Raw genomic sequence first — 25,070 nt, forward strand, 5'->3', positions numbered from 1 at the left:
CAGAATCAAGACAAATAGCAATAATTTTATCAGAATAGATAACCATGTTAAAACAAGGCTTTTAAAGATTGGAATACTTGGGGGGAAGAGGTGCCCAATAGGATGAAAGAAGAAATATACATGAATGGGAGTTTCCAAGTAAAGAAAGGCAAATGCAAAATAAATAAATAAATAAATAAATAAATAAATAAATAAATAAATAATAAAGATAAATGAATGGAAGAGGCATGACCATACATATTCATACATACATGAATCAAACATTTATTGATCAACTACAATGTCCAACAGTTAATAGACATTTGAGATACGTTAATGAACAAAACAAGTAGACATCCTATTCTCTTGGAGTTTACATTCTAGCAATGGAAGATAAACAATATACATAATAAATACATTTTAGAGTATCTCAAAAAGCAATACATTTGATGGAACAACAATAACAAAAAACAGGTAAAGGTATCGTGAATAAAGGTTGAGTGGATTTAATTTTATAAAGGTGGTCAGGGAAGTCACTATTTGAGTAAATAAATACTTTATGCAAGTGAAGAAGTCAATCTTGCAGGTGTCTGGGGGAGGACCATCTTAGAAGGAATGAATAAGCCAGTGCAAAGTGAGAAGAATGCCTGACGTATTTAACCAATACCAGTGTGCTGGATATAGGAATACATGAGGGAAAGAGTGTAAAGAGATAAAGAACAGAAAGGTGTTAGGAACCAGATTCTTTTAAGGAGTCTTGATTTTACTAGGAAGAAAATTAAAAGCTACTAAAGAGGGCAGCCCGGGTGGCTCAGCGGTTTAGTGCCTGCCTTCGGCCCAGGGTGTGATCCTGGAGTCCAGGAATCGAGTCCCACATCTGGCTCTCTGCATGGAGCCTGCTTCTCTCTCTGCCTGTGTCTCTGCCCCTCTCTCTGTGTGTCTCTCATGAATAAATAAATAAAATATTTTTAAAAAAATAAAAAATAAAAGCTACTGAAGAGTTAACAGGAGACTGAAATAGTCAACTTTAAGGGATCTCATGATACTGAGTTGAAAAGCACCAAAATGAGGCAAAGGTGGAAGGAGAGAGATTAGCTAGGAAACCACCACTGCAGTAATCCAGGCAAGGGATGATCACATCTCAAGCCAAGTAGTGGCTATGGAGAAAAAGAATCAGATTTTGATGTATTTTTAAGGGAGAGCCAACAGGATTTCCTGAAAGGATGATGTAATATACAAAGAAATGAAAATAGCAAAATTCTACCAAGGTTTTGACCTAAGCAACTAGTAAGACAGAGAAGAGAAAGACTGAAAATGTGTAGGTTGATAAGCAAGGGATTCAGTTCAGTTTTCATTTTGCTGAATTTGCAATTTCTAAGACACTCAGATATGTCTAGTAGGCAGTTGAAAATACAAACCTGGTGTTCATTAGAGAGGTCTGTGCTGCAGATGTAAATCTGGGAGTCACCCACATGTATTTAAAGCTATAGATAGGGGGATCCCTGGGTGGCGCAGAGGTTTGGTGCCTGCCTTTGGCCCAGGGCGTGATCCTGGAGACCCGGGATCGAATCCCACGTCGGGCTCCCGGTGCATGGAGCCTGCTTCTCCCTATGCCTATGTCTCTGCCTCTCTCTCTCTCTCTCTCTCTCTGTGACTATCATAAAAATAAAATAAATAAATAAATAAAGCTATAGATAGATAGTAGTTAAAACTATAAAACTGGATGAAATCACCATTAAGTGAGCACAGATGGAGTGGAGAAGCAAAGCCTAATTCCAGGTGCCCTTCAATACTGTGGGTAAAGATGCAGGGGGAAGAGACAAACCAACAAAGGAGACTGAGAAGGAAAAACTTCTTTGCTCTAAGAGCCAAATGAAGAAAATATTCTAAGAATGAGATAATGATCAACTATCAGTGCTGCTGATTAAGATTAAGACTAAAAATTTACCACTGAATTAGCAATGTAGAAGTCAATGGCTACCCTGACAAGTACATTTTGGTGGAGTGTTAAAAACAAAATCCTGGGCAGCCCGCCTGGCTCAGCGGTTTAGCACCTGCCTTCGGCCCAGGGCGTGATCCTGGAGTCCTGGGATTGAGTCCCACAGTCGAACCTTGAAAATACTATGCACAGTGAAAGAAATTAGTCACAGAAGACCACATATTCCATAATTCTATTTATATGAAATGTCCAGAAAGACCAATCTAGAGAACCAGAAAGTAAATTAGTAGTTGCCTACAGCTAGAAAGGGAAGGTATGATATGTGAAGCGACTGCTGAAAGGTCTGACTTTTTAGGGGTGAAACAAAAATATTCTAAAATTAGAATCTGATAATGGTTGACTACACCAGAAAACAGTGGATTATACACCTTAAATGGACATATTAATTTTATCTCAATAAAGCTGTTAAAGTAAATAAATTTTTGAGATTTTTTGTCTAAGATGGGAGAAAACACATATTTTTATGAAGATATGAAAGATCCAGTAGAAGGAAAAAACTAATGATGTAGGAGGTGGCAATTAAGCAAAGTTCTAAGGTGAGAGTGCAAAGAATATAGTGCAGAAATAGAGGAAATGACATTAGACAGAAGCACAGAAAGGTAGCTCATCTACAAATGACAGGATAGCAGAGACTATGGGTATAAACAGTGATAGGTGGATACAGTGATGGGAGTCTGTGAACATTCTCTACTGACTGCTTCCATTTTCTCAGTGAAACAAGCAAGGTCATCATCTGAGAGTGAGCACAGGGGAAGAGACTTTACAGAAGAGGAGAGAGGAAGAAGAAAGTGGACAATTATATGACTAGAATATTCAATATTCTAGTATTCTACTGAGCCAGCCAGTAACTGAAAGTGAGATGGCCTGGCATGCTTTCTCCAGCCATATTTAGCTGCTGGGGCAGGGGCAGAGAGTAGAAGTAAACAAAATTGTGTATAACCAGCACTTGGGTTATAGCCTAGAGATTATGTCAAAGTAAGGGAGAGAAGGGAAGGCAAGGGAATGACTATAACGAATGAATGTGGAATTTAAACGGAGAGGAGAGAAACTGGAGATAGGTAAGTACTATTTCACCTGAGTACTTAAATTAGGAGAGTTTAGTAGGAAGGAAAAGGACAGACAGGTCACATTTCCTGGAGATAAAAGTGTCAGAAAAAAAAAAAAAAAAGTGTCAGGATGTGGCAAATAATTAGAGAACTGGTCAATGCATACCAGTTCTCGAGGATAAGTCAATTTTTCTAGTATCTTATTCATTAAATTTTAGAAAGTAGGCCAGGGAACCTACCCACCAAGCCTAACAATTTTTGGTAGGAAAATGAATTTTGAGTTCACACAAAAAATTATTTTGGAAGTCAAGACTACCTTCCATTTTTATAGCATTTTCATTTCAGACTAACCACATTTCAAGTGCTCAACAGCCTTTCATTACACTGTCAACACACTGGTCTAGTCTATATTATAACGTGTCTTGGGACAACTCCTTTCTCTATATTTGTAATATAAAGTGAATATGTAAATTATTACTAAAATATTTCATTGCTGCCTTCAATTTTTAAATACCTTAGTTTTCTTTCAAACATAAAACTAAATATAAAAGGAAACCTAAGTAGGAAACAAAAAACAGTAACTTTTTCTAAATCTCAGTTTATACACTCATTCTGCTGATGGATCTTCTCACTTGACCTTAAATATTTCATCATACCCTTATACAACAATTCAGAAGCTTCGTTTTCATTAATGTATTTCTTTTTCTTCTTTTTTTTTTCACTAATGTATTTCTAAAATAAGTATGAGTATGAGTACCACCAATCAACTAAAACACTACTTGGATGAGTTCTAACATATCACTTAAATCAATTATCCAAATGCACCTAATCTGTTTTGGAAAACAGTCACAACTATTTAAAAAAAAAAAAAAAAGTTTCTGATACCATAGAGAAAACAAAGGAATTTTTATTTTTTGGATTATTTCAACTATGATTTCGATTACGTAAAAAAAGTACAGTGGAAAATGCACGTTACAATAATTTGCATTTTCCCTGGTTCTGACACTCTATCAAATCTAAATGTTTTGGGGTTTTTTTTAAGATTTTATTTATTTATTTGACAGACTGAGAGAGCACAAGCAGTGGGAGCATCAGAGGGAGAAGGAAAAGTAGGTTCCCTGTTGAGCAGGGAACCCAATGTGGAGTTCGATCCCAGGACCCCATGATCATGACCTGAGCTGAAGACAGATGCCTGACTGACTGAACCATCCAGGCCCCCCTAAGTGTTTCATTTTAAATTGCCTTGTCCATATTGCCTACATACCTAAATAAGACTATTCTCTTTCAGAAAATCTTTTCTTGACTGCAAAAATTCTGTTTCAAACTATAATTTACACTTTTACGTTTTATTTTTCCTGGATCTATCTTCTTTATATATCTGTTTTAACTTCCAATTAGGTGAGAAATTTTTCATATACCAGGACTGTACCTTCTATTCTTAAGCACCTATCTCTAAAGAAGAACTAGCAAAATGGAAAAGGCAAAAGCTTTACAGATAACAGATGAGTTAGTTAAAACAATTCTGTCACATACTCCCTGGAAAACCTGTGTCTCAGATCCTTTATTAACAAAACAGAAATTTGGGGGATCCCTGGGTGTCTCAGTGGTTTAGCACCACCTTCAGCCCAGGGCATGATCCTGGAGTCCAGGGATCCAGTCCCACATCAGGCTCCCTGCATGGAGCCTGCATCTCCCTCTGCCTGTGTCTCTGCCTCTCTCTCTGTCTCTCATGAATAAATAAATAAAATCTTTTTAAAAAAAGAAAACAAATTTTTATAAATCCATTCTGAATTTTGTAAGAATTCAGTAATGACAGGTAAAGCACATGACACAAAGTAGACAACTTGGTAAAGAGTCTAATACTACTGATAAGAATCATCTAAAACTACTTTTAAAAGGTTTACCATAGTTCTTGCTAGTAAAATCTTCAAAAAGTTATATGAAAACATCTCTTCATTCCTCACCAGCAAATATTAAGGAGACTTGTTCCCATCTCTATCCCTACCTGAAATCATATTAAAAGAACTACATGTAGCAGAATAAAATATACCAGCTCTTCTTCTCCCTTTCAACAACAAATGCACTCTTATACATACATTCCTAGCACTAATTTATTGTAAGACTGAATCATATGAAATTGCCATTTTACATGTCAAAATAAAACTATCAACTTATGGCCATCTTCAACGGTTCAATCTGAAATTTACTTGTTCAATGAACACCTCAGTAATAATCCCAGGCTGGTTTATAGTTGCTACATGTAAGCAAAGTCTGTTCAATAAGGGCTTTGAAAAAAGTGAAGTGTAAAAGTTAATTCTTGTTTTAATGCTTTTATTTTGTACACAGTTCTTCCTAACCCCAAAATGTTAATATAAAACATCTTGAATAAATTTCTAAGCTAAAACCTACAATATCTTTGAGAATTATTTTTCGAGTTTATAGAAAAAACACACCAGGAAGAGATGATTGAGTAATGATCATTACACTGATCTGTAAATCCAAGCATACAACTGAAGAACTTCAATATCTTCACCAGAATGACTTATATTCCAAAAACCAACAGTGTTTAATTTAACTAAGACACCTCTTGAGTATAAGAATTACTCTAAATTACACTGTAAGACTCAAAACACAGGAAAAAAAATTATTTGCCAGAGAAATTTGGGGGAAGAATTCTCAACAGAACCTACCTCAATAGTTCTCAAAATTGGTTCAGAATAAAATCACCAAGAGAACTACAACAAAAACCGTAAATGCCCTAATTGTAAAAGAGCAGGGCCCTAATGAAATATGTAATAAACTTCTGCAGGTGCTTCTAATATGCATCCAGGGTAGATAATCCCTGTTTCTTATGGCTTTATTTTTTCTTCATACATCTACATAAATCAAGACTAAATTTTGAGGAGATGTGGTTGGGAGGATGGGATAAATGGGTAATGCACTTTAAGGAGGGCACGTGATGTGATGAGCACCGGGTATTACACACAACTGATGAATTATTGAAAACTATATCTGAAACTAATGATGTACTGTATGTTGGCAAATTGAATTTAATTTTTTTAAAAAATCTATGAAAAAAAAAGACTAAATTTTGAGAATATATTCCCTAAGCCAAGCAAAATTCCAGAGAGTAGAATGTTTTGTTTTGTAAAAAACCATCACCCCTCCACTACCATGAAGACAACACTTATACCGAAAAGCACTTCCATCTCCTGTTCAAAGAACTGTACTAAGACATACTTATTAGAGGAATTAGTAGCAAGGTAGAACATAAAAGAAAATCTGTAGTATTTCACTAGGACCATTATGGTAATATGCAATTATTACTGATATCCCTTTCTGTTTAAAAAAATTTAACTTTCCAAATTATAAATAAAACACTAACAGCTTATTTTAAACAAGTTTAATGAATCAACTAAAAAAGAAATCAGAAAAAAAAAGAAATCAGAAAAAAATACAGAAAAAGAAAAAATGAAAAAGAAATCAGAAATTAGAGAAGAATTAAAAAGATTCATGGAAACTAATGAGAACGAAGATACAACCGTTCAAAAATCTTTGGGATACAGCAAAAGCAGTCCTGAGGGGGAAATACATCGCAATACAAGCATCCATCAAAAAACTGGAAAGAACTCAAATACAAAACCGAACCTTGCATCTAAAGGAGCTGGACAAAGAACAGCAAATAAAACCTACACCCAGCAGAAGAAGAGAGTTAATAAATATTCGAGCAGAACTCAATGAAATAGAGACCAGAAGAACTGTGGAACAGATCAACAAAACCAGGAGTTGGTTCTTTGAAAGGATAAGATAGATAAACCATTAGCCAGCTTTATTAAAAAGAAGAGAGAAAAGACTCAAATTAATAAAATCATGAATGAAAAAGAGATCACACCAATACCAAGGAAATACAAACGATTTCAAAAACTTATTATGAGCAGCTATATGCCAATAAATCAGGCAATCTAGAAGAAATGGACGCATTTCTGGAAAACCACAAACTACCAAAACTGGAACAGGAAGAAATAGAAAACTTGAACAGGACGATAACCAGGGAGGACACTGAAGCAATCATCAAAAATCTCCCAAGACACAAAAGTCCAGGGCCAGATGGCTTCCCTGGGGAAGTCTATCAAACGTTTAAAGAAGAAAACATACCTATTCTACTAAAGCCGTTCGGAAAGATAGAAAGAGATGGAATACTTCCAAACTCGTTCTATGAGGCCAGCAACACCTTAATTCCAAAACCAAAGACCCCACCAAAAAAGGAGAATGATAGACCAATATCCCTGATGGACACAGATGCAAAAATTCTCAACAAGATACTAGCCAATAGGATACAGTACATTAAGAAGATTATTCACCATGACCAAGTGGGATTTATCCCCGGGATGCAAAGCTGGTTCAACACTCGTAAAGCAATCAATGTGATTGATCATACCAACAAGAGAAAAAACAAGAACCATATGATCCTCTCAATAGATGCAGAGAAAGCATTTGACAAAATACAGCATCCATTCCTGATCAAAACTCTTCAGAGCGTAGGGATAGAGGGAACATTCCTCAGCATCTTAAAAGCCAGCTACGAAAAGCCCACAGCCAATATCATTCTCAATGGGGAAACACTGAGAGCCTCTCCCCTAAGATCAGGAACACAACAGGGATGTCCACTCTCACCACTGCTATTCAACATAATACTAGAAGTCCTAGCCTCAGCAATCACACAACAAAAAGAAATAAAAGGCATTCCAATTGGCAAAGAAGTCAAACTCCCCCTCTTCACTGATGACATGATACTGTACCTAGAAAACCCAAAAGATTCCACCCCAGGATGGCTAGAACTCAGACAGCCATTTGGCAGTGTGGCAGGATACAAAATCAATGCCCAGAAGTCAATGGCATTTGTATACACTAACAATGAGACTGAAGGAAGATAAATTAAGGAGTCAATCCCATTTACAATTGCACCCAAGAGCATAAGATACCTAGGAATAAACCTAACCAAAGAGATAAAAGATCTATACCCTAAAAACTACAGAACACTTCTGGAAGAAATAGAGGAAGACACAAAGAGATGGAAAAATATTCCATGCTCATGAAGTGGAAGAATTAATATTGTGAAAATGTCAATGCTACCCAGGGCAACTTACACATTTAATGCAATCCCTGTCAAAATAGCATGAACTTTCTTCAGAGAGTTGGAACAAATCATCTTAAGATTTGTGTGGAACCAGAAAAGACCCCGAATAGCCAGGGGAGTATTAATAAAGAAAACCATAGCTGGGGGCATCACAATTCCAGATTTCAGGTTGTACTACAAAGCCGTGGTCATCAAGACAATGTGGTACTGGCACAAAAACAGACACATAGATCAATGGAACAGAATAGAGAACCCAGAAATGGACCCTCAACTCTATGGTCAACTAATATTTGACAAAGCAGGAAAGACTATCCACTGGAAAAAGGTCAGTCTCTTCAATAAATGGTGCTGGGAAAATTGGACCGTCACATGCAGAAGAATGAAACTAGACCATTCTCTTACACCACACACAAAGATAAACTCAAAATGGATTAAAGATCTAAGGAATCCTTGGGTGGCGCAGTGGTTTGGCGCCTGTCTTTGGCCCAGGGCGTGATCCTGGAGACCCCAGATCGAATCCACATCGGGCTCCCGGTGCATGGAGCCTGCTTCTCCCTCTGCCTGTGTCTCTGCCTCTCTCTCTCTCTCTCTCTCTCTCTCTCTCTCTCTGTGTGTGTCTCTCATGAATGAATAAATAAAATCTTTATAAAAAAAAAAATCTAAATGTGAGACAAGAATCCATCAAAATCCTAGAGAAGAATACAGGCAACACCCTGTTTAACTTTGGCCACAGCAACTTCTTGCAAGATACATCCAGGAAGGCAAGGGAAACAAAAGCAAAAATGAATTACTGGGACTTCATCAAGATCAAAAGCTTCTGCACAGCAAAAGAAACAGTCAACAAACCTAAAAGACAACCTACAGAATGGGAGAAGATACTTGCAAATGACCTATCAGACAAAGGGCTAGTATCCAAGATCTATAAAGAACTTATGAAACTCAACAGCAAAGAAACAAACAATCCAATCATGAAATGGGCAGAAGACATGAACAGAAATCTCACAGAGGAAGACATAGACATGGCCAACAAGCACATGAGAAAATGCTCCGCATCACTGGCCATCAGGGAAATACAAATCAAAACCACAATGAGATCCCACCTCACACCAGTGAGAAGGGTGAAAATTAACAAGACAGGAAACCACAACTGTTGAAGAGGATGTGGAGAAAGGGGAACCCTCTTGCACTGTTGGTGGAAATGTGAACTGGTGCAGCCACCCTGGAAAACTGTGTGGAGGTTACTCAAAGAGTTAAAAATTGAACTGTCCTTTGACCCAGCAATTGCACTGCTGGGGATTTACCCCAAAAATACAGATGCAGTGAAACGCCAGGACACCTGCACCCCGATGTTCATAGCAGCAATGTCCACAATAGCCAAACTGTGGAAGAGCCTCGGTGTCCACTGAAAGATGAATGGTAAAGAAGATGTGGTCTATGTATACGATGGAATATTACTCAGCCTTTAGAAATGATAAATACCCACCATTTGCTTCGATGTTGATGGAACTGGAGGATATTATGCTGAGTGAAATAAGTCAATCAGAGAAGGATAAACATTATATGGTCTCATTCATTTGGGGAATATAAAAAATAGGTGAAAGGTAATAAAGGGGAAAGGAGATAAAATCAGTGAAAATATCAGTGCGGATGACAAAACATGAGAGACACCTAACTCTGGGAAACGAACAAGGGGTAGTGGAAAGGGAGGTGGGCAGAGGGTTGGATTGGCTGGGGGACAAGAACTGAGGGGGGCACTTGGCGGGATGAGCACTGGGTGTTACACTATATGTTGGCAAACTGAACTCCTAAATAAATAAATAAATAAATAGTAAAAAAAATAAAAAAGAAATAACTGAAATATAATTCCTATTTAATTTCAATTTTAACATTTAAAAGTAGTCTAATTAAGAAAATCTTACTGTTCTAGAATCCGAGAATGGATTATATTCATCAAGTCCTGGTGGAACATTTCTTGTCACTTGTGTAACTGATGGGTCCTGGAATAAAATTCAGAGGAAAAAAAGATTACTTATCCTTTAAAGAACAGTTTTTATATTTACAAAGCATCTGCTCTATCTGCACTGTTAGTCACCCAGTGAAGCTAACAGAGAAAAATAAAGATTAACAGATTTACTCAGTCCCATTCCAACAAAGTTGACATTTATACCCACAGCCCTCACATCCTCAACGAAAAAACTAGGTTAGATGCAAATCAGCTGCTATTATTTAAAAAATGAAAACAGCTATGTAGAACCTACTGCACAAGAGCACCTTAGCAAATCTTGGGCAAACCCACCCATTCTTTCCTTTGGTTCCACAATAAGTTGCTGTTTCTCTCTCACTCTCTCTCTCTCTTTCTCTCTCTCTCTCTTTTTTTTACAATATCCTCCATCAGTTTCTCTACTGCAGATACAAGTACCACATTACAAATCAATGTCATGTACAGACAACATCTAGAGCACCCAAGATTAAGCACCACTTACTTGTATGCTACTCCAATAGTTTCATTTGACTATTTACTTAGTCCTGAACTGTTTCCGCTTTTCCAAGTACATTACCACCGTAGCCCAGTTTTTCAAATCTCTTCATGTTAGGCTTTGAAATAAATAAGTCCCAAAATCCCAGAGAGTTCATCTACTTCTCTTGTGAATGAATGTAAGACACAAACATAATAAACATCTCAACAAAAACCAACTACATAATTAACATAAAAAAGCACTGCAAACTGTAATATAGCCTTGTCAACTTTTATATTCCTAGTCCCAAACTTTGGTATGCATTAGAATCAAAACACAGATTACTGCACCCACCCCCAGGGTTCTAGGATGGGGCAACAGACTCTGTATTTCTAAAAACTTCCCAGGTGATGCTGCTGCTGGTTGGAAAAGCAATGCTCTCTCATCTACATTGTACCTTCTCTAATTCATCTTCGACACATTAATCAAAGTTACTTCTCAAAAATGAAAAGACAACCTTCTCATTTCCCTTCTCCAATACCTCTCGCTCTGTTCCTCATCCATTTCAGGTTTTTTAGAGGCTCTCCACCAAAACAAAATACAAATTCCTCAAAGTGAGATAAAATACTCTGACCATCTAGTTTAGTCCCTGCCTACCTTTCCAGATTCAACTCTCTCACATGGACCTTTCCCTTGCCAGATCTTCACTCTCTACCAGGTCAAACAAGCTATTACATAAGAGCCTTGAACTTGACAAAAAGCAAAAGATAAGGTTAAATTAAAAGCATAGCACAGACAAAAAATAAAAATTTTAGGTTTGCTCAACAATGAAAAGGAGAGAAGGGAATGAAACCTCTCTATTTCCCAGGGTTCTCTTCCCAAATTTATTCAAAAATGAGAGGAGCAAGGGCACCTGGGTGGCTCAGTCCATTAAGCATCGCCCTTTGGCTCAGGTCATGATTCCAGGGTCCTATGATTGAGCCCTGCATCAAGCTCCCTGTTCAGCGAGAGCTCTCTCTCTCAAATATATAAATAAAAATCTTTAAAAAAAAAAAAATGAGTAGCAGGAATGTGTGCCTCGGGGACAAAATTAATAGAAACATGAATATTTTAATTCAAGTTTTCAAGTTGGCACTGCTGTAGTTATCTTATTAACATAGAAGTGACTGGCTCAGTCAATGGAACATGCAACTCTTGATCTCAGCCCCATGTTGGGTGCAGAGATATTTAACTTAAAGAAGAAATTGGTTTTAAAGAGACTCTTCAAGATAGCCTAGCAATCTTCTCTTCTGTAAAGACTCATTCTGAGGAATACTTCATATGCTATTAAAATTTCTGATACCCAAGACATTACATCCCAGGCTTAGTGCTTCCACAGAGCTTAGCATTTATTTCCCTGAATCATAATGATCTTCGTACAAGTTCCTTTTCCGAATTAGGATGTTACATCTCTAAATACAAAAAAATACATAAACAGGTCATTTTTATTTAATCATACATGCCTGGTAATACTACTTGAGTGATTATTACCACTCCCAAAGAGAAAAAAAAACCTAAAAAGTAATTCATCAGAATAGTAGCACCAGAAATAACCAAGAAATACTTCCTGAAAAAAAAACGTACATAAATATGAAGCTAGTTCAAAAATTTACGTGAGAAAATGTTGATCTCACTCATAAGGGAAATACTAATTAAAACTACCCTGACACAACCATTTCCCACCTATCAGATTAGCAAAAATCTTCAAGTCTAACATAGTCTAGTGACAAAGGTGTAAGGAAATAAGAGTTCTCAAACATTACGAATGGGAAGAGAAATTGTTACAACCTCTATGGAGGGACAGTTGGTAATAGCTAGGAAAATCATATCTACATTTATACTTTGACCCACATCTCACTTCTAGGAATTTATTCCTATGATGTACTGACAAAATACTATTTATAATGGAAGACTGGAAAAAACCTAAATGTCTATCAATAGAATATAGTTGAATAAACTATGGTATATGTACATGATAAAGTACTATACAGCTGGGTATTACACAGTTGTAAAATACTATAAGAAAATCTGTACACTACTAGGGAATGAGTGAAAACCCTGCAAAATATAAATGTTACCTCTTATTCAAAGAAAAAAATTAACATGTGCTTACTTAAATGTTTAACAGGATAAAACAAACAACTCCAGGCATGCCCAGATGGCTCCAGTCTGAAGAACATGCAACTCTTGATCTCAGGGCTCTAAGCTGGAGTCCAGTGTTGGGTGTAGAGGTTACTTAAGTAAAATCTCTTTTTTTTTTTTTTAAGATTTTATTTTTTTATTCATGAGAGACAGAGAGAGAGAGAGAGGCAGAGACACAGGCAGAGGGAGAAGCAGGCTCCACGCAGGGAGCCCGATGTGGGACTTGATCCCGGGTCTCCAGGATCATGCCCTGGGCTGAAGGCAGCACCAAACCACTGAGCCACCCGGGCGGCCTACTTAAGTAAAATTTTAAAAAAAAAATTTTTTAAATAAAAAATGAAGTAACTTAAAAAATCCAAAACCTAGTAAGAATGATTACCTATGGGGAGATGAAGAGAATAGTGATAAGAGAACACAGGCTTGGAAGATGGACTGCTGAACATACCTTGTTTTAACTTTTACTTTGGAACCATGAAAATATTATATAATTTTTTAAAAAGTAAAATGTAGAGTGAGAAAGATGGATCATGGTTAGCCAACATTCATGCCATCAATGTCTTCTTTCAACGCTAGTTATGTACGAATCCAATGAGTCCCAATTCTCAGTGTATTAATATATAATATACATAGCAAATTATCAAGTGTCCTTAAATTCACATTAAACTTTTTTAAAGTTCTACATAAGGTATAATAGCTCCAAAGAGATACAGAATGAAATCATTCTTCCAATTTTCCACTTTTAACTACAATAACAGAAATGTACTTGGTTTCCTTCTAGATCCTAAAAGGGTTTAATACAGCCTGAGAGTTAACTGGCAGTTTAACAAAATCATTGTATCAAGTTAACTGAGTTCACTTCTAGTTGTTCTGGAATTTCTCCTTAATGAAGTGTTAGGTGACAAAGCAGTGGACTATGTACAGGATTTGCCAAGAATGATTTAGGAAGATAAAGAATTGCTATCTCTGAATTATTACATAATTAACATTTCAAATCAGTTTTAATAAGCAAATAGTATTGAGGAAGCTGTAGTCTCTAAACTGAAAGAAAACAAAGTTTAAGATTTAATAATCTTTGGGATCCCTGGGTGGCGCAGCGGTTTGGCGCCTGCCTTTGGCTCAGGGCACGATCCTGGAGACCCAGGATCGAGTCCCACATTGGGCTCCCGGTGCATGGAGCCTGCTTCTCCCTCTGCCTGTGTCTCTGCCTCTCTCTCTCTCTGTGACTATCATAAATAACAAATAAAAAATTAAAAAAAAAAAAGATTTAATAATCTTTTTAAGATTTATTTCATTATTACTCCAAACCAAGAGTCGGACGCTCAACCAACTAAGTTCCCCAGGTGCCCCAAAACGAATAATCTTTTAAAGCCTATTAACCGTCTAGCACTTAGATTACTTCCAATCCTTGCTATAATCCTCCCTGATGGATGGTATTATTCTATTTTTCAAAGAATCTATGGCCTTGAAAAAGGTCAAGAATCTATGGCCTTGAAAAAGGTCAAGAAACTTCCTGTGTGTTTGAGACAAAATATAAAGCAACAACTTTCCGGGGATCCCTGGATGGCGCAGCGGTTTGGCGCCTGCCTTTGGCCCAGGGCGCGATCCTGGAGACCCGGGATCGAATCCCACATCGGGCTCCTGGTGCATGGAGCCTGCTTCTCCCTCTGCCTGTGTCTCTGCCTCTCTCTCTCTCTGTGACTATCATAAATAAATAAATAAATACCTTAAAAAAAAAAATTTAAAAAAAAAAAAAAAACAACTTTCCACTGCCTATATATATTCTTTCCATCAGATATACTAAAAATAGAATTTACCACAAGCACAGCTTTATCAAGAAAAGACATTGGTCACAGCGCTTAGGTGGTTCAGTGGGCGTCTGACTCTTGATTTCAGTTCAGGTCATGATGTCAGGGTTGTGAAATTAAGCCACAGGTCAGACTTCTCACTCGGCTTGGAGCCTGCTTAAGATTCTCTCTCTCTCCCTCTACCCCTCTCCCTGCCTTTCTCTGCCCTACCTAGGGGGAAAAAAAATAGAAAGAAAAAGACATTAGTTGAGCTAATTGTTTATTAATGATTCCAAAGCTTTGGCAGGAAAATACTATACTTTCTTCTCAACACAACAAAATGAAACTGTTTCAGGTGCTAACTTGGTTACTTCTATGCAAGTGGTTCTCAAACTCAGACACTGGAATCACCTGAAGGGCTTATGAAAACCCAGGTTACTGAACTCTACTCTAAATGTACCTTGATACCTGGGATGGTATCTGAGAATGTGCATTTCTAACAAGGGAAATACCACCCCCCCAAAAAAAAATAAAAATTTTAAAAATTTTTAAAAGAATTTAAATACCCCTTGGGACACCTGGGTGGCTCAGCGGTTTAGCGCTTGCCTTTGGCCCAGGATGTGATCCTGGAGTCCCAGGATCGGGTCCCACGTCGGGCTCCCTGCATGGAGCCTGCTTCTCCCTCTGCCTGTGTCTCTGCCTCTCTCTCTCTGTCTCTCATGAATAAATAGATAAATAAAATCTTTAAAAAATAATAAAATAAATTTTAAAAGTAATAAAACAGGAATAGGTGGAATCAGTGTTCTTTGCTATTTCACGTTCATTAAAACTATGGAAAGACAGTTTACTGCTATTATATTTAAATAAAACCTGCTGTAAAAGAAAGAGTTTTTACGTATGAACATTTACTGATTGCTAGTATACATGGCTCTTGAAATGTAACTAGTCCAAATTAAATATGTTGGAAGTATAAAACACACCATGTTTCTGATTTTAAAGATCTAGCACAAAACAATGTACAATATCTCATTAATGACTTATTTGATGATTATATGCTGAAAAGATATTTTGTATATATCGGGTAAGATAAAATATATTATTAAAATTAGTTTACCTGGGTTCTTTCCATATAGCTACTAAGTAATTTTAAATTACACCCATGACACAAATTATACTTCCACTGGACAGTTTTTTTCCTAGAGCACTCACTAGAATGTGTGCCAGTGCAGGGAGGGGCAGTGGGAGAGAAACAGACTCCCTGCTGAGTGGGGAGCATGATGTAGGATGCTCTTTCAAGACCCTAAGATCACAACCTGAGCCAGAATCAGGAGTCAGATGCTTAACGTACTGAGCCATCCAGACACCTCACCAGATAGTTCTGTTTGCAGCAGTGCAATTTATTCAAGACTGGCTTATAATTTCACTTTCACTCATTTGGACAAATTCAATTGTATTAGCCAAAGGGAAAACAACAAACTAAGACTTAAAGCTGAATTTCCTCTAGTTTTTCAAAATTGCAAAAGATGACAAGAGATCCGATCAGAAGCTTCTCAACCCATTGTCTTCACATAACACAGTAGCAGACGTTTACTATACTTTTTCACTTACCTCATACCTTTTTACAGGAGATACTAGAAGACAATAATTTGAGTATTAAAAACATTTACTACTGAGGGGGGCACTTGGCAGGATGAGTACCGGGTGTTATGCTAAATGTTGGCAAATTGAACTCCAATAAAAAAATTTTTAAATAAAAATAAAAATAAAAACATTTACTAGAAAAGGCATGTTTAGTTCTATGAAGCATGCCTGTGAGAAACTGAAAGCTAAAGCAAAGACAGATTCAAGAAGAGAAAGAGAATTCATCTATTTTAGCACAATACTATTTAATTATGTCTTGTAATCCTCACAACAACCATATGACTTAAATTCTTTATCCTTTCTTTCACTGCTGAGATTACCTCCCACATGTTTAAATAATTTGCCCAAAGTCATATAGAGTAAGTTGACGTGGTAGGATGCAAATTCAAATCTGATCCCTAAGACTGAGTTCTTATAAGAAAATATAATAAAGAAACCAAATTTATGTTTAAAACAATATCTCCTCAAAAGAAAAAGGCTGAATTAAACAAGGCATTGCTCCACAAAACTTAATTAAAATACTCTTCAGTAGCTCTACTTAATCCAATCAATATTACACACTAGACTAGGCAACTTGATTAAATAAGAAAAAGTCCCCGGCTTGAGGCTATGAGAGGCCCTATCTTCAGAGAGTTAAATTTTTCCTCTACTTTTATACCTCTTAGAGCTACTATAATCACAGGAATTTAATAAATACTGAGAATTTCACTTACCTGGAGAATTACTCATTTCTAAATGCCCCAATTATTTTTAAAAAACCGAAGGAACTATGAGAAGCCATTAAAAATCTCAGCAAGTAAAAAAAAAAAAAAAAAAAAATCTCAGCAAGACTCTAAAACAACATGTATTTAGCAAACCTTTTATAATAGATTGAAAGAAGTGCTTAACACTAGAAATTATTCAGTAAATCATGACTTTTAAAAACTGGTTTTCAGGGACACCTGGGTGGCTCAGTGGTTGAGTGTCTGCCTTTGGCTCAGGGAATGATCCCACCATCCTGGATCGAGTCCCACTCTAGGCTCCCTGGGGGAAGCCTGCTTCTCCCTCTGCTTCGTCTCTGCCTCTCTCTCTCTGCCCCTCTGTGTCTCTCGTGAATAACTTAAATATTTTTTTTAAACCGGTTTTCATTTTCATTATAAGTCATGACAGCCTTACTAAAACCTAAAAGCAACTCACAGACTAATTTTTGTGAACCGAAATTAGTACTTAGTAAATTAAAACTAAAGCAATCACACCCAAGCAGATTTAATGAGAAACCACTTCACACCTACTAGAATGGCTACAAATAAGAAGACAGAGACAACTGTTAGCAAGCATATAAACAAACTAATCTGCTGGTGAGAATGTAAAATGGTAGTCATTTTGGAAGTTACAAAATTACCTAGCAGTCCAATTCCTAGGTATATATCCAAGGGAATGAAGGCATGTCCCCACACAATAATTTGTATGCAAATATTCATAGCAACACTATTCCTAACAGTCAAAAAGTGAAAATAACCCAAATTTATATCAACCGACAAATAAAATGTATATCCATACCATAAAATTGTTATTTGGCAATAAAAAGAAATGAAGTCCTGATACATGCTACAACATTCATGAACCTTGAATACATTATGCTCTGGAAAGCTGCCAACCATCAAAGACTACATACTGCATGACTCCATTTACATGAAATGCCCAGAAAGTATATTAGGGGCTGCCCAGAGCTGGAGGAACTGGGGAAAATGGGGAATGACTGCTGCTAACAGGGTTTCTTTTGGGAGTGATGAAACGTTTCTAAAGTTGATAGTGATGAATACACAACTGCAAATATACTAAAAACCACTAAGTTGTACACTTTAAATGGGTGAACTGTGCAGTCTGTTTATTATATCTCAAAGCTTTTTTTTTTAAGATTTTATTTATTTATTCATGAGAGACAGAGAGAGACAGGCAGAGACACAGGCAGAGGGAGAAGCAGGCTCCATGCAGGGCCAGATGTGGGACTGGATCCCAGGTCTCCAGGATCACACCCCGGGCCAAAGGCAGGAGCTAAACTGCTAAGCCACCCAGGGATCCCCTCAAAGCTGTTTTTAAAAAAGAAAATCTGATGTAGTATTTCTTGGAATATATGTTGCCAACCAGCTATAATACATCTCTAAGTCTTCAAAATCTAAATACCACCTTAGTCATTAAAGAGAAACACTCATTAGGCAAGAAGTAAGGACAGAGGGGGCAGGGTATTAGCTATCAAGGATCATGACGACACCAAAACTTCCTATATACTCAATCACCAAAATTTCTTTTTGGGATTTGAGAAACTGGATAGCTAATACAACTACATGCCCCACTACTAACACAATGAAATCTAAAGACATAAGAAGAAAAAGAGTGGGATCCCTGGGTGGCGCAGCGGTTTGGCGCCTGCCTTTGGCCCAGGGCGCGATCCTGGAGACCCGGGATCGAATCCCACATCGGGCTCCCGGTGCATGGAGCCTGCTTCTCCCTCTGCCTGTGTCTCTGCCTCTCTCTCTCTCTGTGACTATCATAAATAAATAAAAATTAAAAAATATATTTAAAAAAAAAAAAAAAAGAAAAGAGTAATCATGAAGAACAGGAAAATAATTGGTCATATGTCTGTCAATGACCTGCAAGTTCAATCACTTTTGACAAACCGTGGAAATGGTATCCTAGGAATCAGATAACAGTAAGTCTTCCCACGTAAATATCACTCATTTTTAGTGAACTGTTAGGAAATTTTTGTATAGAAAAGGTTGTTTCATCATACAAAGTAGTTCTTCACCAAGATTAATTACTTTTTGATCTTTCTCCTTTAAGATATTAATACTGAGGGGCAGCCTAGGTGGCTCAGAGGTTTAGCACCGCCTTCAGCCCAGGGCATGATCCTGGAGACCTGGAATCAAGTCCCAGGTCGGGCTCCCAGCAAGGAGCCTGCTTCTCCCTCTGCCTGTGTCTCTGCCTCTTTCTTTCTCTCTCTCTCTCTCTCTGTATCTCTCATGAATAAATAAATAAATCTTTAAAAATATATATATTAATACTGAAATTACCAGAACAATTTACTCTTAAACATGACAAAGACCTATGAACAAATTTTAAAAGGTCTTTTTTTGTCATGAACAGTGAACTTTTTTTTTTTTTAACAGTGAACTTTTAAATGTAGTTTTTCCATCTGAGAATAAATGTATATATACTTAATACAACATTTTCTTATGAAACAAAATCTGGCTAAATGAACTACTCTTGCTAACTTGGTAGTTAAAATCCCCAGGCCAGTACTTAAGATCAAAAGCACCACCAAAGCCAGGCATTCTGTACAACAATATATACCCATCAGGGGGAAAATGTTCAGAATTCCAATTGTGACAACGGGGATTCATCTCCTGCTAGCTTTCCATGACTTTGAAAAGTAATCATAAACTTTCTAAACTATTAGGCTATAATGTAATAATAATTTTTAAAAACCAGAGGTCCTTTCCAAAAACCATCAACATTTAAATGACCAAATGTACATCCTTCCAACATTTAAACAAAACTTACACCATAAAAATACAATGACCTATCCTTATTACTCTCATTCTGATCTATAACAGCTTCTAAAATACCCAAGCTTTGTAAGACAACCAGCAATTTTTATGTTTTCTTTTTGTTACTATTTCTGTTAAAACCAAAAAAATTAATAGTAAAAATTACAGTCTGATAAAATAGAGGCAATTTAGGGATAAAATAAAAGGAGAATGATCACATGCTCTAACCAAAGATAATCTTGCACCATTAGTTCTCTGGTATTTTAAGAGCTTCCCATCTTTACCTTGATTCAAAAAATATTCCTATAAGAAATATAAGAAAACAACAAATAATGAAGGCAGAAAAATTCAGTAACTTGCCTAAGGTCACTCAAGTAAAGAAGTAGAGAAGGAAACCTAGACAGCCTGGTTCCAGAGACACCCTTTTAACTATTCCCCATTACAAGTGAGGATAAACCTCTGCAAACTTCATTTACCCCTTCCTCTAATCCCCCTAATATCAGGCTAAGAACACAGAAATGCCTGTCTGTAATATACATACTTCACAGAACATTTTCTTATGAACTCAATGCTAAATGGTGATTAAGTTCCCTTGAGACTCAAATACAAACATCTCCATTAAAAAAAATTTTTAATCATATAGAAAAAGTATACAGTACATGTCTTTTAACCTTGGGGAATACATTAATTTGCATTTTTACAATACACCACTGACTTATAAGCAATTCACTAAAATTTATGACTATTTGAGATGCCAAAAATTAAGCATGCTACACCATAAATAAAACCACAAGACTGACTAAATCAACCTAAGACAAGCCTCAATAGCTTTAGGAAAATTGTTAAATGGTGGTAAAATTAGACTAGGAAACAAGCCCCTGGCCATCTCTGGCCAATAGTCCTGGTGCTCTTTTCCTATCACCTCCTACTTTCACTTCTCACCACTTTCCATATGTATTCCAAATCATCACACAAGGATTCTAAACACCATTAGAAGACAGCCATAAGAAGGGGCACATGGGTGGCTCCAAAGTTTAAGGGTCTGACTATTGGTTTGGCTCAGGTCATGATCTCATAGGTCATAGAAGGAGCCCCACACTTAGCGTGAAGTCTGCTTGAACATTCTCTCCCTCTGCCCCTCCCCCATTCGAGCTTCCTCTTCCCTCTTACTCTAAAATAAATAAATATATCTTTAAAAAAAGAAGAGATAAGTAAAATGGCTACCAATAGCACGCATACAATTCCGCCACTGCTTGTATCTCTGAGAAAGTAGAAACTTCCAATATTTATTTTGTATATATTGTTTCTACAGTATGCATTCTTTTGACTAATTGTGAAGCAAAAACTTTTAATAATTAAATAAACTAATTCACTTGCATTCAAATGTCTGATTTTTTCTTCTATTATCAGTTAAAATTATCATTGTATAACCATCACAAATCCTTTCTTCCTAATTTAATCTCACCAATACTCAAAATGCATTATATCACATACATTCCCTGCTTTATTAAAGAACTTCAAATATTTTTGCTTATCTGCAAAAATATATTCAATAATTCATCTATATTCTGTAAAATAAATGTAAGAAAAGGAAAAGTATCAAGTTGGTAATATTGATAATGTGTTCATAATTGCATTCTAAAAAAAGTATAAAACTCATTATTAAACTTTGATAAAAATATATTGATGCAAGCACAGATTTACAAGCAAATGTAACACCAGCTCTGGCAACTTTGGAAGGCAGGTAAGTTAATATACTTTAGGGACACTCAGGTACTTGGGAGCCATTTTCCATGAAATATGAAGGCTTATTTATTTACTTATTAAAGATTTTATTTATTTATTCATGAGAGACACAGAGAGAGGCAGAGACATAGGCAGCAGAGACTTAGGCAGGCGGAGGAGAAGCAGGCTCCCTGATGAGGAACTCGATCCTGGAACTCCAGGATCACGACCTGAGCCAAAGGCGATACTCAACCACATGAGCCACCCAGGTGTCCCAAGGCTTTTTTTAGATAAAAGTATTTCTTTTGCAAAAACAAAAGATTAAAAGAAAGAATACAAAAATTTTTGAAGAGGGTGCCAAGATCATTCCATGGGAAAAGAATAATCTGTTCAGCAAATGGTATTAGAACTGGATGATACATTAAAAACAATTAAGTTCAACCTTACTTCACACAATATATAAGAATTAACTCAAAATGCATCACAAACCTAAATTTAAGAGCTAAAACTGTAAAACCCATAGAAAAAACCATAAGGGTAAATCTTCATTACCTCAGATTTGCAAAGGATTCTTAGACGATATCAAAACACAAACCACAAAATAAAGATAATTTGGACTTAATCAAAATTTGTAACTTTTGTGCTTGGATGGACATTAACAAGAAAGAAGGTAATTGACAAAATATGAGAAAGTATCTATAAATCAGATACACTTGACACTTGAGCAATGCAGGGGTTAAGGGAAGACAGACACCGCCCCCCCAGGGGCAATAGAAAGTCAGCATATAACTTTTGACACCCCAAAAACTAATAATAGCCCACCAGTATAGAAGCCATACTTGGTAACAGTCAACTAATACACATTGTGCATGTTATATGTATTATAAACTATATTCTGACAATAAAGCTAGAAAAAAGAAAATATTAGGAAAATCATATGGACGAGCAAACACATTTACAGTAATATACTGTATTTATTGAAGATAAGTGAACCTATGTAGTTCAAACATGTTCTTCAAAGATCAACTGTACTTGGATAAAAGACTTTATATCCAAAATATATAAAAATCTTACAGTTCAATTAAAAAAGACAACCCAATTTAAAAATAGGCAAAGGATCTGAATATATGTATGTATATGTATGTATGTATATCTGAATATATATATATCTGAATTTATATATGAACATATCTTCTCCAAGAAAGCTATACAAATGACCAATAAGCACATAAAAATATGCTCAACACCATACAGCCATCAGAGGAATGAAAATCAAAACCACAATATTTCATATTAGGATGCCCAGAATCATAAATAGGTAATGAGTATTGATGAGAATGTAGATAAAGCAGAACCCTCATATGCTGCTGGTTCAAATATAAAATGGTGCACCAGCTTTGGAAAACAGTCTGGCAGTTCTTCAAATAATTCAACATAGTTACCATAATGACCCAGCAATTCTGCGCCTAGGTATATACACAAGAGAATTTAAAACAAGTGTCAAACAAAAACTTGTACTCCGATGTTTACAGCAGCATTATTTATAATAGTCAAAAGTGGCAACTACCCAAATACCCATCAAATAATGAACTGGGCAATACTAATTCTTAAAAGCACTCAAAGCCAAATGCCAGGGAGATTACTGCATTGCTCTCTTCATACAGGTTTACAAAGAGTTCTTGTGGCAGTTCTTACACAAAGGAAGGAAACACAGAGCTCCAACACTTGTCTACAATGTGAAGGCAAAAGCTATAGGGCAGTAATGTCTCAGGAGGAACAAATGAAACGGAATAAAAGTGATAGTGGGCTTGGTACAAAGTCAAATCCAACCAATCTCTACACATCATCTTTTAGTTTCCTCACCTACTGAAAGCTGGAAAATTTCCCTGTTGTGATTTAAAAACATCTCCTTGTGTTTGGATTTTCATTACCCTGTCACAAAAAACTAAGCACAGATTTAATTATATCATGCAGACCTGTATTCTTTCATTTAGATCTATAATTGATCTAAATACAGGTTTAATTCTATCATGGTTTTGTCAAGAAAATGTAACTTTGCAATTACCTTTTGGCAATTCCAGCTGAACGAAAGACTCAAGTCACCTCAAATGCTGGGGGAAGGGAAGATATTTTAAAGATACATACAGAAAGAAGGATGCCAGGTTTCAAAAACTAGCATTCTTCAAAATGTGACAACATATCTTGTAGTTCAAGAGCAGCTCTGTTAAGAAACAGGCATTACAGGGATCCCTGGGTGGCGCAGCGGTTTAGCGCCTGCCTTTGGCCCAGGGCGCGATCCTGGAGACCCGGGATCTTCATGTCGGGCTCCCGGTGCATGGGGCCTGCTTCTCCCTCTGCCTATGTCTCGCCTCTCTCTCTCTCTCTCTCTCTCTCTCTCTCTGTGACTATCATAAATAAATAAAAATTTTTTAAAGATCTTAAAAAAAAAAAAAAAAAGAAACAGGCATTACAGAAACTGACCCTCAGAAGCTCTGGTCAAATAATTACTACTCCAGGGCTTTGTGATTAGATAATTTGGCTCTTTCCCCTTGTCTTTCCATGGTACTCCCACTGTAACTACAGGACTTTTTCTGTGTGCTTTCAGTTTATGGTCCTGAAAAAGATAGCTCACTTAACTATCACTGTTACTATTGGAGCAAAATTTTGCACCAAACAATCTTATCTGCTCCTGATCATCTCAGAGAATGGCTTTCCTTGGACTAAGTAACTTTGATAAGAGTCAAATGGGGACAGCAGCATGGTCACACAAAAGAGGCCATGATCATCTATCACATAAGCAACCACTCAGGACACCCTCAGCAGACTTTGAGGCTCAGCACAGCAGGCTCCCAAAATACAAAGCCTCCTCTCTAGCTTATATGATCAGATGCAATCCCAATACCTAATAGATTACAACAGGATAGAATTTATGCACTCACAAAATGGTCAATACAGGTAAAAAAGAAAAAGAAAAAAGCAACAATTACACAGTTTAAAAGTAGAAAAAAAAGAAAAAAAAAAAAAAACCTGGGACAAAAGTCTCTATCTTAGCATCTCTGGGATATCACTCTAATTCTGCTTTAAGTCCTTCAACTGCTGGGGAACTCCATACCAAAAAAAAAAAAAAAAAAAAAAAAGGGAGGCATTGTCAGGCTATCCTAACAGATCTTTAAAAATCTTTAGGTTAGGTGCACCTGGGTGGCTCCGTTAAGCATCTGTCTTCTGCTCAAGTCCTGCTGGGGGGGCAGGAGAGGGGGGGTGTTAGAGTTGGGGGGAGTTGGCTTCTCCCTCCCCTCTGCCCCTCCCCCTTCTCTCTTTTTCTCTCTCTCTCTCAAGTAAATAAAATATTTTTTTAAAAAGTCTTGGGCAGGGGACCCCTGGGTGGTGCAGCGATTTGGCGCCTGCCTTTGACCCAGGATCGAATCCCACGTCGGGCTCCCGGTGCATGGAGCCTGCTTCTCCCTCTGCCTGTGTCTCTGCCTCTCTCTCTCTGTGTGTGTCTCTCGTGAATAAATAAAATCTTTAAAAAATAAAAAATAAATAAGTAAAATAAATAAAAAGACTTTGTGGGGGATCCTGTTGTGCCCAAGATTGC

At 36.8% G+C, this 25,070-nt stretch overlaps 1 protein-coding gene across 3 annotated transcripts in view; it reads right to left on the minus strand.

Annotated features, from left to right (window-relative positions):
* SCAMP1 (secretory carrier membrane protein 1) overlaps positions 1 to 25,070 on the minus strand; it is a 121,893-nt gene that overhangs the window by 78,935 nt on the left and 17,888 nt on the right. For 2 of the 3 annotated variants that reach the window (XM_038532486.1, XM_038532484.1), the window contains exon 2: positions 10,081 to 10,158. The exons of the other annotated variant lie outside the window; for it this stretch is intronic. In XM_038532486.1, the coding sequence (XP_038388414.1) occupies positions 10,081 to 10,158 (78 nt within the window). The remainder of the gene's footprint in view (positions 1 to 10,080; positions 10,159 to 25,070) is intronic. 3 annotated transcript variants of the gene reach the window in all.

This window comes from Canis lupus, chromosome 3, assembly GCF_011100685.1.
Source record: "Canis lupus familiaris isolate Mischka breed German Shepherd chromosome 3, alternate assembly UU_Cfam_GSD_1.0, whole genome shotgun sequence".
NCBI lineage: Eukaryota > Metazoa > Chordata > Mammalia > Carnivora > Canidae > Canis > Canis lupus.